At 42.8% G+C, this 15,933-nt stretch overlaps 1 protein-coding gene across 1 annotated transcript; it reads right to left on the minus strand.

Annotated features, from left to right (window-relative positions):
• Positions 1–8,955: 8,955 nt before the first annotated feature.
• LOC115599334 lies at positions 8,956–11,976 on the minus strand. The gene is made up of 4 exons (XM_030462126.1): positions 11,973–11,976; positions 11,458–11,793; positions 9,595–9,945; positions 8,956–8,960 (listed from the first exon to the last, which is right to left on the minus strand). Exons 1-4 carry the CDS (start codon positions 11,974–11,976, stop codon positions 8,956–8,958), a joined length of 696 nt encoding a protein of 231 aa, XP_030317986.1.
• Positions 11,977–15,933: the final 3,957 nt, after the last annotated feature.

The following is a 15,933-nucleotide window of genomic DNA, read 5'->3' on the forward strand; positions in this document are numbered from 1 at the left end:
GACCAAGGATTTAAAAGCAATCCCTTTAAATGTAAAGCAATGAAGTTGATGCCAGCTCCTAGCTGAGCAGTTTTGTCATGTTACCTTCCTCTAATTCATTCCATGTAATAACAGAATAGATATAAGAAGGACGTGTTTGTGTTGATAGGTTTGCACAATATTCAGGAATAAAAAGGTTTTTACTGCCTTATTCAACCTCTCACTTGCTGCATGGTCTTGGTCCAGTGGCATCAGCCAGCTAGTGCCTCAGCTCCTCTTCTGTAAAATGGAAAAAGCAGATGGAGTTAATTAGTGAACACATAGTGCCTCAAGCAGATGAAGCCCTATTCAAATACTGCCCATTGCCAGTTGGACTGCAGCTCTGCCCAAACTGCAGGAGCCAGCAGAGCTGAAGGTGGCTGTGGTGAGGCATGTTCACGTGTTCAGGCTGTTCTTTGTTATGATCTGAACCCTGTGCTTGGACATATGCTTGTTAGTGAACAAAGAGAACACTGCCAACAGAAGCTGCTCAAGAAACTGCAGTGACATGGCCACAGTCAGCTGTGCTGCAGAGCATAAGGTGACAGTGAGGGACCACAGGCCAGGTCACTTGCTGATGAGGGTCAGAGAAGGACTCGGGGAGGGAGATGTGTTCAGGGAGCTTATGCACCTGAGTTTTTCTGCACAAGCAGAGCAAGAGCCCTTCCCAGCACACAGGAACCACAATCTTCTGCCCTTTCTCAGCATGGTGAGAAGTCAGACCACTGAGAAGCCCACTCTAGCAGTGCTAGTGACAGATAGAAACAACACCTCAAGCACCCCTGCAAGCAGCCAGACTTCTGTATCCCTACCGCAAAGACCACAATTTTTTTCTTGAGGCCTCTGCAAATGAGGGGCACACAGTTCTCTGCAGAATGTTTGGTTTAATTTTAGCCTTGACAGTCGTTAGGAGCTGCATTGTCTTCACCTGCAGTGTGAGACACAGTTTCTTGTTAATTTCTTTTTTGAAACTTCAGTCTGGATTTCTCTTTTGAAAGGGTTTTGAGCCCACAGCTGGTGAGGCCACACCCTGAGTTCTGTGTCCAGTTCTGGGCTCCTCAGTTTAGGAAGGATATCGAGGTCCTGGAGCAGGTCCAAAGGAGGCAACTGGGATGGGGAAGGGACTCGAGCACAGACCCTATGAGGAGAGGCTGAGGGAGCTGGGGGTGTTGAGGCTGGAGAAGAGGAGGCTCAGGGGAGACCTCATCACTCTCTGCAACTCCCTGAAAGGAGGTTGGAGCCAGGGGGGGGTTGGGCTCTTTTCCCAGGCAACTCTCAGCAAGACAAGAGGGCAGGGTCTCAAGTTGTGCCAGGGGAGGTTTAGGTTGGAGATGAGAAAGAATTTCTTTCTGGAGAGGGTGATCAGGCATTGGAATGGGCTGCCCAGGGAAGTAGTGGATTCTCCGTGTCTGGAGATCTTTCCAAAGAGCCTGGATGTGGCACTGAGTGCCATGGGCTGGGAACCACGGGGGGAATGGATCAAGGGTTGGACTTGATGATCTCTGAGGTCCCTTCCAACCCAGCCCATTCTATGATTCCATGATCTACTGACTGCCACCACTTTCAGGAGACTCTAGAATAAACCTTGCACAGCAGCACTGTGTGAGAATGAGACTAGCAGAGAAGCCCACAGATTATTTCCTAGAAATCAGGGATATTTGGCCAAAATGTTATCTGACCAGTCACCCTTAAAAAACCAAAACAGAACCAATGAGAACATAACCACATGCCTTAAATGTAATTCACCTGCAAGCTTGCTCTCAATTATTTAATGCAAGTGGAAAGCATGCTCAGTAGACTGGCTGTCATGGTTTCTCTGAAAGCTTGTCTAAAAGTTGCAGGCAAAATGTGTAGCGAATGGGTGCTCTGAGAAACAAAACCCCTTTTTTCTGCCATGTTGGATGAAAGTAATAAATTCTGCTGAGGAGTAATGTATTGCTCCTGTTGATAGAGCATTACTTCTACAAGGAGCCTCAGAGTTTGTTTTTACAGCTTGTATGAATGCTTCTGCATGTGAGGATATGTGAGAGTTAAGATCAGTAATGGACTGACAGTGACTGACCAAAAAGTAAGTTCAAACCTGTTGAGATTTCAAGTGGAATTTGGAAGATTTTCTTGTGTACTACACAGAGCCAGTACTCAGTCATTACTGAAGCATTCTGAATATTTTTATACATGACAACACAAATACTCTTAAAATTAGATGTTAAGCAGTAGAATTCATCAAATAAAGATGTTAGATTTTGAAAATTACCCCAACAAGGCATTTCAGCACGAGATCTCTAAACCATGAGAAAACCAAATCTGTGAAATGCCAGGAAAGACCAGCATGGTTTCAACTTGACTGTAAGCTGACTGCTCATACATGACTGCAAACATAAATGTTACAAAACATTCAAAAAGAAACTAAATGCCTTGAAAAAAGAAGCGCTCACAGAAGATTGTAGGCACTGAATGGAAATATTTTTTCTTCACTAACACAGGGACCTTAAGAAATCACCCAGTTATCAGTTTGTCTTTCACCAAAACAGTGTAACCTGGACATATTTTGGCCATATCCTCCAAATAATAACAGAAAGTCTCCCACATGAGTTACTGCTTGTTGATCACAAACAGCAACCAGTGACAGATGGGTGGAAGAAACTAACCACAGGCAACTCTGCCTGCATGGGCATTAGAAATATGTCACGTAGCATTTAAAACTGCTAGAAGCATATAGACATTTGTTTGCAGGATAATCACTGGAAATAATTCAGTGTCCTACAATAGATCACAAGTTACACCAAGAGAAGAACCTGCTTTTATCTACAGATAGTCCTGAAAAACATTCTGTGGCTCTACTCAGCTTATCAACCTTGTTGACATCTGAGTTCAAGCATATCAGACCTGCCTTAGTCACAGGGTTAAAATGCTTCCTTCAGTTAATTTTTACAGAGTCTGTGGGCTCCACCAGTGGTAATCTACATGTGCTGGCTGGTCTCTCCAGTTCTGCAAAAAACAGCAGAGCTGCAGTTCTGCTTCCTGACCCAAGGCTGCTTCGCTCCCAGATGGAGTTTCTGTGATGAATCCCTCGAACCTGGGCAGGGGATCTTGCTGGTCCCTGACCCTTCTCATTGCTGTGGGTCCTGGCCTGGCCTCAGAGCCTTAGGCTGTATTTCCCACCTTTCCTTGAAAATTGTGTCCCTCCCCAGGGCAGTGACAGCAGACAGAAAAACAGAAAAAGCAACAGCATAAGCCCAGAGCAATCCTGATTTTGACCCTGGAAATGAAAAATACAGTTTCCTTTCCTTCCAGGGAAGCTCTGTGACCAAGCTGCACCTTAGGACCTCCCTGACCCTCTTAAACAGCCCTTCCTCTGACATTCTTAAGGTAATTTCCTCAGCAGTTCTTGTGAAGCAATTCATTCACCACTGCTAAGTAATTTTCTTCAGCTAGGTTTTGACTTTTCTTTTTTTTTTTTCTTTTTTTTTTTAAATTTACATGAAGCAAAAAAATCCACCTCCACTACTGTTTTCCCTTCACAGCTTGTTTTTTTCACAACTGTGGTCATGTTTTCACAGCAGCATTGCTACAGAAAGCCGACATCAAGCACAAGTTTGCCCATCTCAGACCTCTCTCTGTTGTCTCTCTGGGGAGCTTGCCCTTTTCTACCGCCTCCTCTCAAAACCAAAATATGGTGACAAGTGGTTGAGTACAGTTGTTTGGTCCCTAGATCAGCACCTAATTTGTTAGATCATCTTCCCTGGCTCTGCAGCCACTCCTAAGCTGGACGAAGACAGAAATGGCTGTGGGGAACATTCAGCCGCCATCTGCATGAAGTCCCCGCACTGCACGGAGCAGCTGCGCTGCCTTGCCCTGGCAGGGAGATCCATGGCCTCGCTGCCACCCAGGGCTGTCCCAGCAGGAGGGTGACAACACTGCTGACATCATGGCAGCAGGCAGGTGACATGAAGCGTGAAGCACGGCCCCCGATTGCTGTGCACAATCAGAATCAGTTTTATTGTGTGGCTCGCAAGACTTATTTACTATCCCGATATCTATTGACTGATCTACAATACACACCTCAAAGTGCACTTTCTACTAACATAACACCTTATCTACCTGTTCCCACAGGAGACACCTGGTACCAGCACATACCATCATCCAGATGGCAAATTCCTGAAGTTATTTGCACCTCTTTGTTCTTCTTTAGGGTCAGTGAGTGCCAGGGAGTTCACAGCACTCCTCTATCCCACAGGCTGCTCCTGCCGGACTCTTTTTGCCAGGGGTCAGCACAGCCCTCAGCATCCAGACACTGCTGGAAGGGTCTCCCTGTTTCACCCTGTGAGGAAAGCTGCTCCTCCCCACACAGTGACCCTGGGAGGACACTGACAGTGCTGTGGGATCAAGCAGGAGAGGGTGCTGAGGTGTCACCAAGGGCCTCCATCCTCCCCCAGGGCACTGAGTGACCCCAGCCGAGCCTGCAGGCTGCCAGCCCTCAGCGAGAGGGGGAGAGGGCACAGCCCCATGGCTGCCACAGGGCTGCCCCTTACCACAGCAATGGGGCCTGCGGCTGTGCTGAGGGGATGCGCCCACCCAGGAGAGAATATGGGAGCCCACTGAGGGGATTTTGGAGGCCAAGATTAGAACACAGGCATTGACTTTATCCCAGAGGAGTTCACTCGGGACTGCACATGTTCCTGAGGAGATGGAACAGGGGGAGCAGGGTCAGGCCCCATGTACAGCTCCAGCTGCAGTGACCCCTGCAGCCCCTCACAAGTTGGTGCTGGTTGCTGCTCCAAGGATGGGCCAAGGCCCCCCCCCTCCATGCTGTTCTTGACTCCTCTCCCTTTGACATTTTTAGCTCTTTGGGAACATTACCTTGGCCAATATGAAAGGATTGTGTGAATATAAATAATCTGAGGTGTTCTTTGGTATTTTCTTCAGTGATTACTTTTAATATGAAAACAAACAAACAAGCAAATCCAACCCTCACATAGATTATGTAAACAAGGTGGAAAGTAGTTATTGAGGTGCTATGAAGAGCAAGGTATACTGCATTTTGCAAGAAGCCTTTGAATCACTCTATTAAAAAAAATTACAAATTAAATGAAGCAGTCCATTCATATAAGTAACTCTACAAAGCCCTGATCACAAACGATTTTATTCGGGTACAGCCATGAGAAGATCTCTGGGTCTGTAATCAGCACCCAGGACCCCTCCATCCCTCCAGCAGCCCCCCCATGGAGCAGGCTTCTCCCTCCCTCAGGGATTTTTGGCAGGGAAGGGGCTCTCCCCCAGCTGCCGGGCGGGAGGATCCCCGCTCCCTGGCCCTGCTCCAGCTACACACTCTGTCACTAGCAACCCCTAATCCCTCAAAAACGAATTAAACACATCCATAAAGAAAAAGCCTGGTCTCAGCCTCTTGCCGGACACTGCAAGCCAAGCCTGCCTTGAAACAGGGAGATTTGGTACCCTCTGTGCAGACAAAATTCTTGACTTTCCACAGCAGGCTCAGCTCTGCAGAGCCAAAACATCCTTGGAGGAAGCTGCATCCTTCCTTAGCTGGAGGAAATTGCTCACAGCAACCTGTTCTAAGCCATTACAGTGAAACAGATGTAGTTTCTACTTGACTGATGTGAGTTTTTGACAAACTCCCTAGTTAAGAGTGACTTTGGAGGCTCAAATTAGAACACAGGCATCAGCTTTACCCCAGAGGAGTTCACTGGGGACTGCACAGAGTGGTTGCTGACCTGGATGGATGCTTTTTGCTAAATATTTCTCAGACAGTTGGGGTTTGACACAACACCAGCTCATCACAAACATTTCTGCTGACCCACGGAGCCATCGTGCCTCAGGCTCAGGCATTTTGCACATTAAGACCCAATCATGCCAGCATCTCTGACAAAAGGCAGGAATTTCAAAAGTAGACTCAATGGCATTTTCGTGGGACCTCTGTGCAGATAAGACCCCAAAACCAAGCACTTCAATCATAATTCACTCTGCTATGTGTCTGAAGTCTCTTCAGAATGTATTTCTTTGCTGTACCTCTTGAGTAGTTCTATCTACCTGACCTCTTGGCCAGTCGCACAAAGATTCATAAGAGAACTGGAATCCACACATACCTGGATCCACTGCATATTATCAAACAGGCCTGTTGTGGTCTTTCTGAGGACTTACCAAAGCTCAGAGCTGGACCTCTCCACCAATCCCACCCCTATCTTCCATGGAAGGGTTATTTATCAATCAAAGAAACGAGCCCATATGTTGAATCCAGCCAAATGTATAGGCCAAAAATACTGCTTTACATACTCAATTACAAACACACTTGCAGGGTACCTGCATCTCTCTAAATTTTCTATACATCCAAAAAAAAACCCAAAACCAAAAAACAAACTTGGTCAAAAAATGCAAAAACAACCTTAGCAGGTTTTTCTTTCCACTGAAAAAAGTAGTTGATAGAATTTTTCAGTTCAGCTACTGCATCAGGCTGATTTCAGAGAGACAGGTAAAGGAATGGTTGATCCATGCAAAGTCCCAGCTGGCAAAAGCTTAATTGTAAATGTAATTGTTGGTTCTGACCAAGGTGTTACGTCTAGAACTGTAAGACATATCTTCATATACTGCATTTCTGGAGGGCTTTTTAAAATATTTTTTCACCTGAAAAACAAAGCAAACAGCCCTTCAGAACAAAACTTGAAAAGACCCCAGCCAAAGAATTGATTTATGTCTTAAGAGCCCATCTGTCTGAAGTGAAAATTTCATAAGCCAATGAGGTATTAGAGGATTAGGTCAAAATTGTCAACTTATTTATTTTAGATTGCCAGTCTGATGTAATTTCACTAGAAGTTACTTCAAGAGTTGGATGGAACTGTGGCCTCAACATAAATAATGCTTATCCTTAGTTACTGATAAAACAGGAGACCAGTTCCCACAGGGCTGCTTGGGAATTTGCCAGAATGGGTATTTTACTGGTTTTAGCAGTACTGGAAACATACAAGGAGGCACGAGATAGGATCCTGGCCTGCAAACCATATTCTGTTGATTTGGAGTAATTTTTATGAAGCAGAAGGATCTATCAGAGACAAATAATTTCTGGGTTTTTTTCTGCAGAATATGAATGCAAGTAATCCCAGAAAAGGAAAAAAATCTGTGTTGCCTTTTTTCTGGGACAGGCCAGAACTGTTCTCCCACAGCTGATTTCACACAACGGGCTATTTTATGACTTTTTGTTGTTCTTGTTCCACCCTCCCCCCCCAAACATTTTCTTACATCTATTACAAGACTGGTATTCTACAGCTCCATTTCCAACTGACAAAGGAAAAAAAAAAAACAAACCTGGAAAAAAAGAAGCAAAACAGAAGACTGAGGTGGTAGTTTTGCTGTCTGCAAGACTCACTTGAGATTTGTTATCAAAATGCAAATAATATCTCACTAAGAGTTACAGAACTGTAAGAAGGCAAAGTTTTTACTGCCAAGAGTTCCCAGCTGGGAGACATTAAACAAGAGCAAATAAGAGACAATGGAAAGCCATGATTCCTCAGGTTTATTAAGTGTTTTCCTATCAAAGGCACCTTTTCTCTTAACCCAGATGCAGTTCTGCTCTGGCCTGGTAACAGAGTACTTACATCCACATGGTACAGGGTGCAGCATATCAGCACAAAAAACAGCAGTGCCACCATGAAGGCAAGACCATAGATGCCCCAGCAACTGTTACTGCAGTTTGTCTGCTCCACTCCTGCATGCAAAATTATATTACTGTTATAAATAGGTAGAATTCTATTTTTACTATGAAAAAAAAATATTTACTGGACAGCAAGAGACTGGGTATCTTCAATGTGCTACACAGTGACACTTGTGAGCTCATCACTATTCTCACTGGCATTCTCTCTGACCTTCTTCCAGGCTGGTGATATCAGAAGGTGGCTTGTGAAGGGTCAGTAAGGAGCACTTTACAGAGGTGATGCTTCCACAAGACTAATGAGAAGTAGGACCAGATACACACACGGGAAACAGAAAATGTTTTACTGTAATGCTACAGCAGCACCTGAGGACTTGGCCAGCAGCATACAGGGAGGTACCACAGCTGGGTTTGCAGGCACAGCCAGAAGGCGCAGACCTCTGTGATCTGAAGTGCACCCATCAGTGCTAGAGAGTTAGTGGAAAGGACTACAGTTCTCTAAATCCTTAATTCATATCTGAATGCCATCAAAATCTGGCAATGACCCCACTACTTTGATGTACAGCTGTCATTTTCCACAGCCCATGTTACTGAGTTGTTGCACCAGTTATGGTTAGTGGCAGAGAAGAAGACCACAGTCCTTTTTGCAGACTGCAGAGAGATCATTTGCAACTGGTAGTTGTAGTGTAACGAGGCAACCAGGTGCCACTAATTGCCAGGGAGTGAGCATGAGCTTGTCAAGCCCACCTGTGCCTAATTAGGGTGGGCCCCCACTGCACATGAGCAGGACCAGGGGGCCAATAAAAGGTGAGTCCTGAGCACGCTTTGCAGAGAGGTCAGTTGCTCTTGGAGCACTGTATTACCTGCATTGCACTACTAGTGCTCGTTGCCCTCAGGGTGAGGCTCTGAGGAGTCTCAAACCCGAGGCCTCAGCATTGCAGTACTGTGTCTTAGCCAGCTGCACCACCAGAGCCTCACCCTGAGGCCTTTTATTGGCCCCCTGGTCCTGCTCATGTGCAGTGGGGGCCCACCCTTATTAGGCACAGGTGGGCTTGACACAAGCTCATGCTCACTCCCTGGCAATTAGTGGCACCTGGTTGCCTTGATACACTACAGGTAGTTACTATGTAAACCTTATTTTAATTAGTCAAAGGTATCATCAAAGGCCAATGACCCAGGTGAAATTGCACCAGTAAGATCAAAATCAAGGACTATATTTATCTTAGCATTATATATAGTTGTATTATATGTATTTATCTTAGCAAATGGTTACAACATCATCCTTCAGAAAAAGAGAAAAAAAACTGTCTTTGGAACTAATGCTCACAGTGTGCTCAGTGTATAATAAAGATGTGTGAGGTCATGTCTGCTGTTACCTTTGGAAATTTAAGTAAATGCCTGAGGACTTGTTCTGTACTCCCTAGCATGACCCATTTTTAAAAGCAAAGACTTTCTATGGGGAATGGTTTCTAAAACACATTTATGTCATCTTAAGCTCAAAGAACTGAAGCTAGAAATACTGAATCATTTCCTAAAACCTGGCAGATTATTCACAGATGCATTGAAGCACCTGTTGCCTGATTTTGGCCTTTTTTTAAAAAACAAAACAAAAAAATAATAAAACCAACCAAACCAAAAAACCAAAAAAACCCAACACAACAGGATTAAAGCAAGTTTTCCATGTATAAATCCCCTTTGGTTGCACAAGGCAGGTAGAAACACAATGCCCATTTCTGTGTCCACCAGCAGGGTGCAGGGCAGTCCAAGCACTGTCTCCAAACTTTCCCAGGTACTGGAAAAGGCTCATGGAGTAGTGCTTCACCTGGCCTGACCACAGCTCTGCAAGCCTCCGGTTCATCTTTTGAATTACAACCCACCTACAGTTACTTATAATTAATTGAGCAAAGAGAAAGTACCTTTAATCAGCACCATGGTGCCCCTTCTATTCACTGAGAGGAACGAGGAGCCATTCAACACCCCAGCACACACATATATATCACTGTCATTTTCCTGGAGGTTGTGTAGAGTTATCACAATTTTCTGTTCTTCCTTTGAATACTCCAAACGATTGGCAAAAGGAGGGAAAACAGTTGAAGAAGCATTCTGGCTGGAAACATAGAGCACCCTTTCACGTTGTGTGTGAGTCTTGAGCAAGTACATCCCTTTCTCTTCGTGGAAGTTGTTCAGTGCACAGGTAATGCTGATGGATTTGCCTTGCTGAGGGTTGGCATAGAGTGGTGACTGTTCAACAACTCCACTGGTGTAACCTAAAAACAAGAGAGATCAATGGCTATCACCTATTTACACAGTGCATTGGATGAGTGAGCAAATGCAGAGGTCAAAGACAAAAAGAGCTGGCCACGGAAATTGAGATAATAAACTAATTTTTTAAGGTTACTTCTACACAGGCCTGAGAAGAATGATGTATTTCAGTACATGCTGGCATGTTTTTGTGCCCCAGAATCTGCAAGTAGGGCCAAACAGGTTTACCTGGTTGTAAAGGGCCTCCACCTATCTAAAAAATACATATACTGAGCTCTTCTAGAGCAATACAGCTTCATCATCATTGCTAGAAAGCAATTCATGTCTCGCCCCTGAGACATGATTTGTTGCCTACTTTCTCAAGTGAGATTAAGCCATAAAAAGATCTGGAGGCTATTGATCTGGATGAAAACATAGAATGTGAGTGCCATCAATGTTGAAAACAGTTTTCCAAAAGTAGATATTAATGACTTGCTATCCAGCTGAGAAGATATTTCAGTGAGTTCCTCTGAGGACAAGCCCTGTTTATTTTGACATTATCATTAATGTGGATGAGGGAATAAAGACAATTTATCACCTTTGTACAGAAGATAATTATGGGAAGGTTGGGGGCATCTTAGAGAAGAGGTTCAGAATCAAAGAGGTGTAAGGTAATTTAATTTGGGGAAATAGTACATAAGTAACAAGATGGGATTTCTCTGAGAAAACACAGGCAAGAATTTTGAAACGAGAGCTTAAGGAAGGATATGATGAGTCTACATAGATATTAATGATTATTACTGACCCAGCAATCAATTAGGTTTTGTGTGCCATGGGGACAGGAAAGGAAGAAATACCTGTAATTTTTGGTAAAGGTGTTCCAGGATAAATAGTTCCATCAGAAGGACAGATACATAAAAGAATAAGTGTCAAAGAGCAGGGTGGACTTAACCCTTTTCTAATAAAAAAAAAAAAAGACGACAGAAGAATTCTTCCTCTAACCAGAAATAAGTGCCACTTGCACCCATCCATCAGCTGCTTGTTAAGAGAATAATAAACAATGATAATAAACTCGCATCCCTATATCCGTTGACACCCAACTTATTAATTTACCATTTAAGATGAAACTATAAAAACAAAAACACTACCCAAAAAACCCAACCCCCCCCAAAAATAAAAAAACCCCAAAAAAAACCCCAAGGCTTGTTGTTTTCTAGTTGGTCATAAAGTTTAAAAAAAGAGCTTTGCGTTTTCACTGTTTCTAAACTTCTGCAGCAATGACTATGACTCATGAGATTAAGATTAAATTAGTCATGAATTGGTGCTCTAGGGGTACTCTTGGTACTGCTCTATCTAATGTGCCTTTTTTACTATCTGCTCAGGGAACAGACCCATGCTTTCCTTCAGATCAGTACCTGAGAGATGGGTAAGGTTACGTCAGACTTTCCCTCCCACTCTGCTTTCTCCCAATTCTTGATTTAAAATACTTAAGTATTAGGTAGTTATTAACTCATGAGTAAAAAGTGGAACTGCAATACCTTTCACCACTACTATGGTTGTCTTCCCATTCAGCTTTTTGTGACGACCTCTGATTTTAATGAACTTAATGCATTGGTAGATATTGGAATCAGATTCCTGTGCATTGTGCAGAGTTATCCTAAGATCCCTTCCTTCTTTTGAACACTCAGCACGATCAGCCAGAGCAGGGAGGACACTTGAATTACTCTGCTTGTAAGTACAAACAATGACTGACTGTATGCCAGTTGTCAACAGCGTTGTCACTTCACTGTCTGAAGCTTTCATTGAGCAAGTTATGGTGATGGAGTCTCCTTCCCAAACACTGAGAATGTCTGTTGACTGTTGATGCTCTTCACCTAAAAATAAGAAATTCAATTGAAATTATAATATTGGAGTTCTTCCCAATCCATTGGCAAAGTAGTTTTCAAAAGAACTGTCAAGAGAACAGCTGGGTAAGACTGGAACTTGGTCTTGCTATCCTATGTCTATCATCTCTTGGCTGACCTGAAAGTCAGTGCCTTTCATTGCTGCTGACCCATGCAGTTCAGTATTTCCCTAAAGCTTAGAAGGCCTTGACAATTAAAAAAAAAAAAAAAAAGAAAAATTAAAAAACAAAAAGGCTTCTGTCACTGAGGCAAAAATTTTAGTCTGCCCTAGAGATCCGCAGTATGATCCTGTTAGTTCTCAAAATAAGATATTGACTGAACTCAGCCCAAGAGTTGGAGTTGGTTGATGATCCAAATCCAGAATTCAAAGGGGTCAAAAATGGAAGAAAATTACAGAATTTTTAATTTTTTTTTTTAAGAGCACGTAACAACATCAGGAAACTGGATAATGTAGTCTCTTAGGAGGAGAACTGCAGAAAGTGTTAGTTACTATACTAAGAAACAAAGGTATAAAATATATTATTAGACCCTGGGAATTCACTAACAATCTCATTATCAAAAGCAGTGGAACATTAAGCACTTATGCAAGGAATAAAGGGATCAAATGAGAAATAATTAAAAGGAATTACATTACAAGCAAGAGAAGAGAACAGAGTAGTGCCTAGCTAGGACAAATAGAGTAGAGAAAGGATAGACTTATTCAGTGCTGACAAACAAATTAGAATCCTACATACTTAAAAGAATGTCTTTTAATAAGGGAAGAAACACAGAAAGACTTGATAGTGGGAATTTGGTTACAGGAGGTCAACCCAAGCTGACCAGACTCAAGGACATTCCTCCTACAGCACCTAGAGAAGGAATGAAGGCAGGGGAGAAGGAATGGTGATGGAGCAGGCTGGAGGGAGAATGGTGATGGAGCAGCCTTTACAAGCAGAGAAGGAACACCCAGTCCAGCAGCCTGAGGTCAGTACTTCTGAGCTGACCCACACCTACATCATAAGGCCCCAGGCAGCTCAGGACAAGCAGGCACAGCTCCTCAATTGTTTTCTCCCAAAGATCAGGGCTGTGAGAGCTAAATTACATTTTTAGAAATCAGTCTTGACTCCTCAACCCAACTAAAGAACAGCAAAACCACTCAAAATAAATATTTCCAACAGTTTCATTGCATCTGCCTTTCAGGTGTGCTCATTTATGGATAATATTTTTTTCACAAGTCACCATCCTTTCCACTTATTGTCAGTTGTAATGGTGGGGGAGAGGAGCTGACTCTTTGGACATATTTTTCCTCAGCCTGTTCTCCTTAGAGATTCAGAGTACTCCTCAAGTGTGCCTCTAGCTTATACTCTCAATAGCTACAGCAATATTTACAATGGATATTTTAAAGTATGTTTTATTATACCATTAATAATTATGTTCCTAGTAAATATCACTGTTTATCCAGTAGTGGGCTCCCCCTCTTTAACCATATAAATACCATATACTTAACCATACCTTAACCATATAAATACAGTTCATATTGAATTACTGGGAAAACCACTTCCACTCCTTCTACAGAGAATAATTTCTGTGTAGAAAAGTTATGGCCACAATATTTTTTTTCCTAAAAATTCAGCCTATAATTTCAGAGGATATTTTTCAGACTTCCACGTGGTTTTGCTAATGGTGAATTTGCCAGGAACCTGTTTGAGAGAACAGACTAAATGAGAGAGAAATTAAAAAAGGAAAGAAAATATTGAAACCTGGGAAATGTAAGAACATCTGTGTTGTACTTACTGTTCTGACCAGGGAAGCACAGGAGAAGCAGAAGGAGAGATGCAGCTGGAAGACTTGATATCCATGGCATCTTCAAAGGTCTTCTTAGTTCTTCTCTATTTACCTGTTCGATGGGTTAAAGACCAGAAGAAAGTTTGTTTGCAACAAGTTTTGATTTTTTTTTTTTTTAATTCCAGCTACATCAGCTGTCTACTAAAAGAAGGAAGCAAGGTGCTCCTCTTGCCTTACTGTCACAAGTGTGACAGATGGGGGGAAGAGACTTCTCTCTAGAGGTGGGTTTGAGTTCACACCTACAACACCCACAGTTTCCTGCTGCTGAACCCCTGCCAGCCACTGCACTGAGCACCTACCTGCCCTTTACAGGCAGCTGAGGAAAACCAGGCTCCAAGTTGCTCCGCACAGTGCCAGAGTCAGGCAGATATCTCCCTGTTGTGACTTTATGGTAAGATGGAGGTTCTTGGTACAATCAATTCAGTCTGTCAGGTGCAGCCAGGCTGCCTGGCTGGTGGCTGCAAATGCAGAGGTCTTGGCTTTGGAAGGAGCAAGGGTATGAGAGATGCTCTGTTACTCCAGGGAAACCCTCAACAATTAGGGAAACCTGCTCCCTCCCTTCCCTGATATCATCAGAAGCTCTTCTTGCAGCCACTGTTCTCTGGGATAAGGCAAAAGGAAAGGGGATGTTCCCAAAGAGGTGAAAAATTTCTCAAATGCTTGGAAGCTTAGAAATTTCATCAGTCACTTAAAAAAAAACCAAACAGGATAACCAATGAATAGCCAGGTTTTAAGCTGATATTTTATTGTGATCAGTATAACAACAAACACATAACCATTATAAACAGAAACTAGGCAAATAATGAAATCACAGTTACCAAATTATGGCGTAATTTTAAAATTTCTTTAACCAATATTTGTCTGCAGTTGTGTATTGCAAAACAACACAGTGCAGTTGCTTAGAACAAACACTGTAGATCTTTAAAGCTATTTATAACAGGGTGATTTGTGTCCAACACAACACAACCCAGGTGTGGAAAAGTGAAACAGTTGGTAATGATGCAACTGAGTATCACAAACTGCATAAGCATCAGTTGAAAGAAGAGATATAAAGGCAAGTGTGCTTGAGCAAGCCCCAGAGATCAGTCTGACTTGTGTCTTGGTGAGCAACTGTCACCAGGAGTGTCCACATTACCTTTTTTCTTAAAACATCTCCATCTCTCTGGCCCCAAGTGGTGTTTAATACAATGTGAGCTCTCAATTATCCCTCTGTCCCATTTCCAAAGAACTCAAAACCTGAATTTATACCAAAACCACAGTGTTAGCCATCAATTTGCACAGCATACACATATTTTTCCCCTTTTGTTTTTCTCATTAAAAAAAATCACAGAAAAGAAGGGCCACAGCCTTCAATTTTAGGAAAAAAATGCACAGATCATGGGAAATCCCCAGCAGCACAGACACAGCTTGACTGCATGAGCTGGAACACCTGGCACTTCTCAAAGGCATCTACAGCAATAAATTTACAGCAGAGGGAAACAAACCCAAAAACAACACCCATGACAGCTGAAAGTGGGATGAAAACTCCCCTCTTGAAAGCTTCAAACACTCCTGTTCTAGGAAAGAAAACCCAAGAAGAACAATTTGCTAAGGTGCTGCATAAAGAGAAGTTTTATTTTCCTTCTGTCTCCAACTCTTTGCACAGTCCAGAGCCTTTACAGGTAAAGAGTCATTCATCATGATGGAAATGAGTTTACAACAAAATAAGCTGAAATAACACACTCAAGAAATACCTAAAAGCCTTTGAATAGCTGAGGATTGTCATCTCTTCAGGAAATTTTGACTGCATTCCAACCCATCAAAACTGAAAAGACAAAAATAATAATAAAAAAAAGCTGAGAGCCAAGTTAAAAGGGTATCTTAGATCAGCATGGCCATGAAGCCCCCAGTGGGGAGGGAGGGGAGAAAAAAACCCAAAAAAACATAATAAAAATATTACAGCACTAATCTCCTGTGCAAAACAAGAGTCATATTTAAGCCTAGGGGCTTGTCTGTGTTTCTAAACATAATTACTAACATAATTTTGCCTGTCTTTCATTAATCACTTTTCCCTTTAGATTTGATGGTAGCAAATTTCAGGAGTCACATGACATCCTGCATCCTTTGAGATTTCCTGCTGGAAGTTTCAGCTCCAGGTTCATGGGTAATTAAACCATGCAAAAATGATTCAGCAAGTACTCAGACTGCTTCATGGATCTGCTTTCCTACTTGTACTGCTCTTGATTTTTGCACAGAAGCATGACACTAGAGTAGGTCTAACACAAGCTACTTCTGAGGATTTATTTA

This window comes from Calypte anna, chromosome 18 (genome assembly GCF_003957555.1).
Source record: "Calypte anna isolate BGI_N300 chromosome 18, bCalAnn1_v1.p, whole genome shotgun sequence".
Classification (NCBI taxonomy): domain Eukaryota; kingdom Metazoa; phylum Chordata; class Aves; order Apodiformes; family Trochilidae; genus Calypte; species Calypte anna.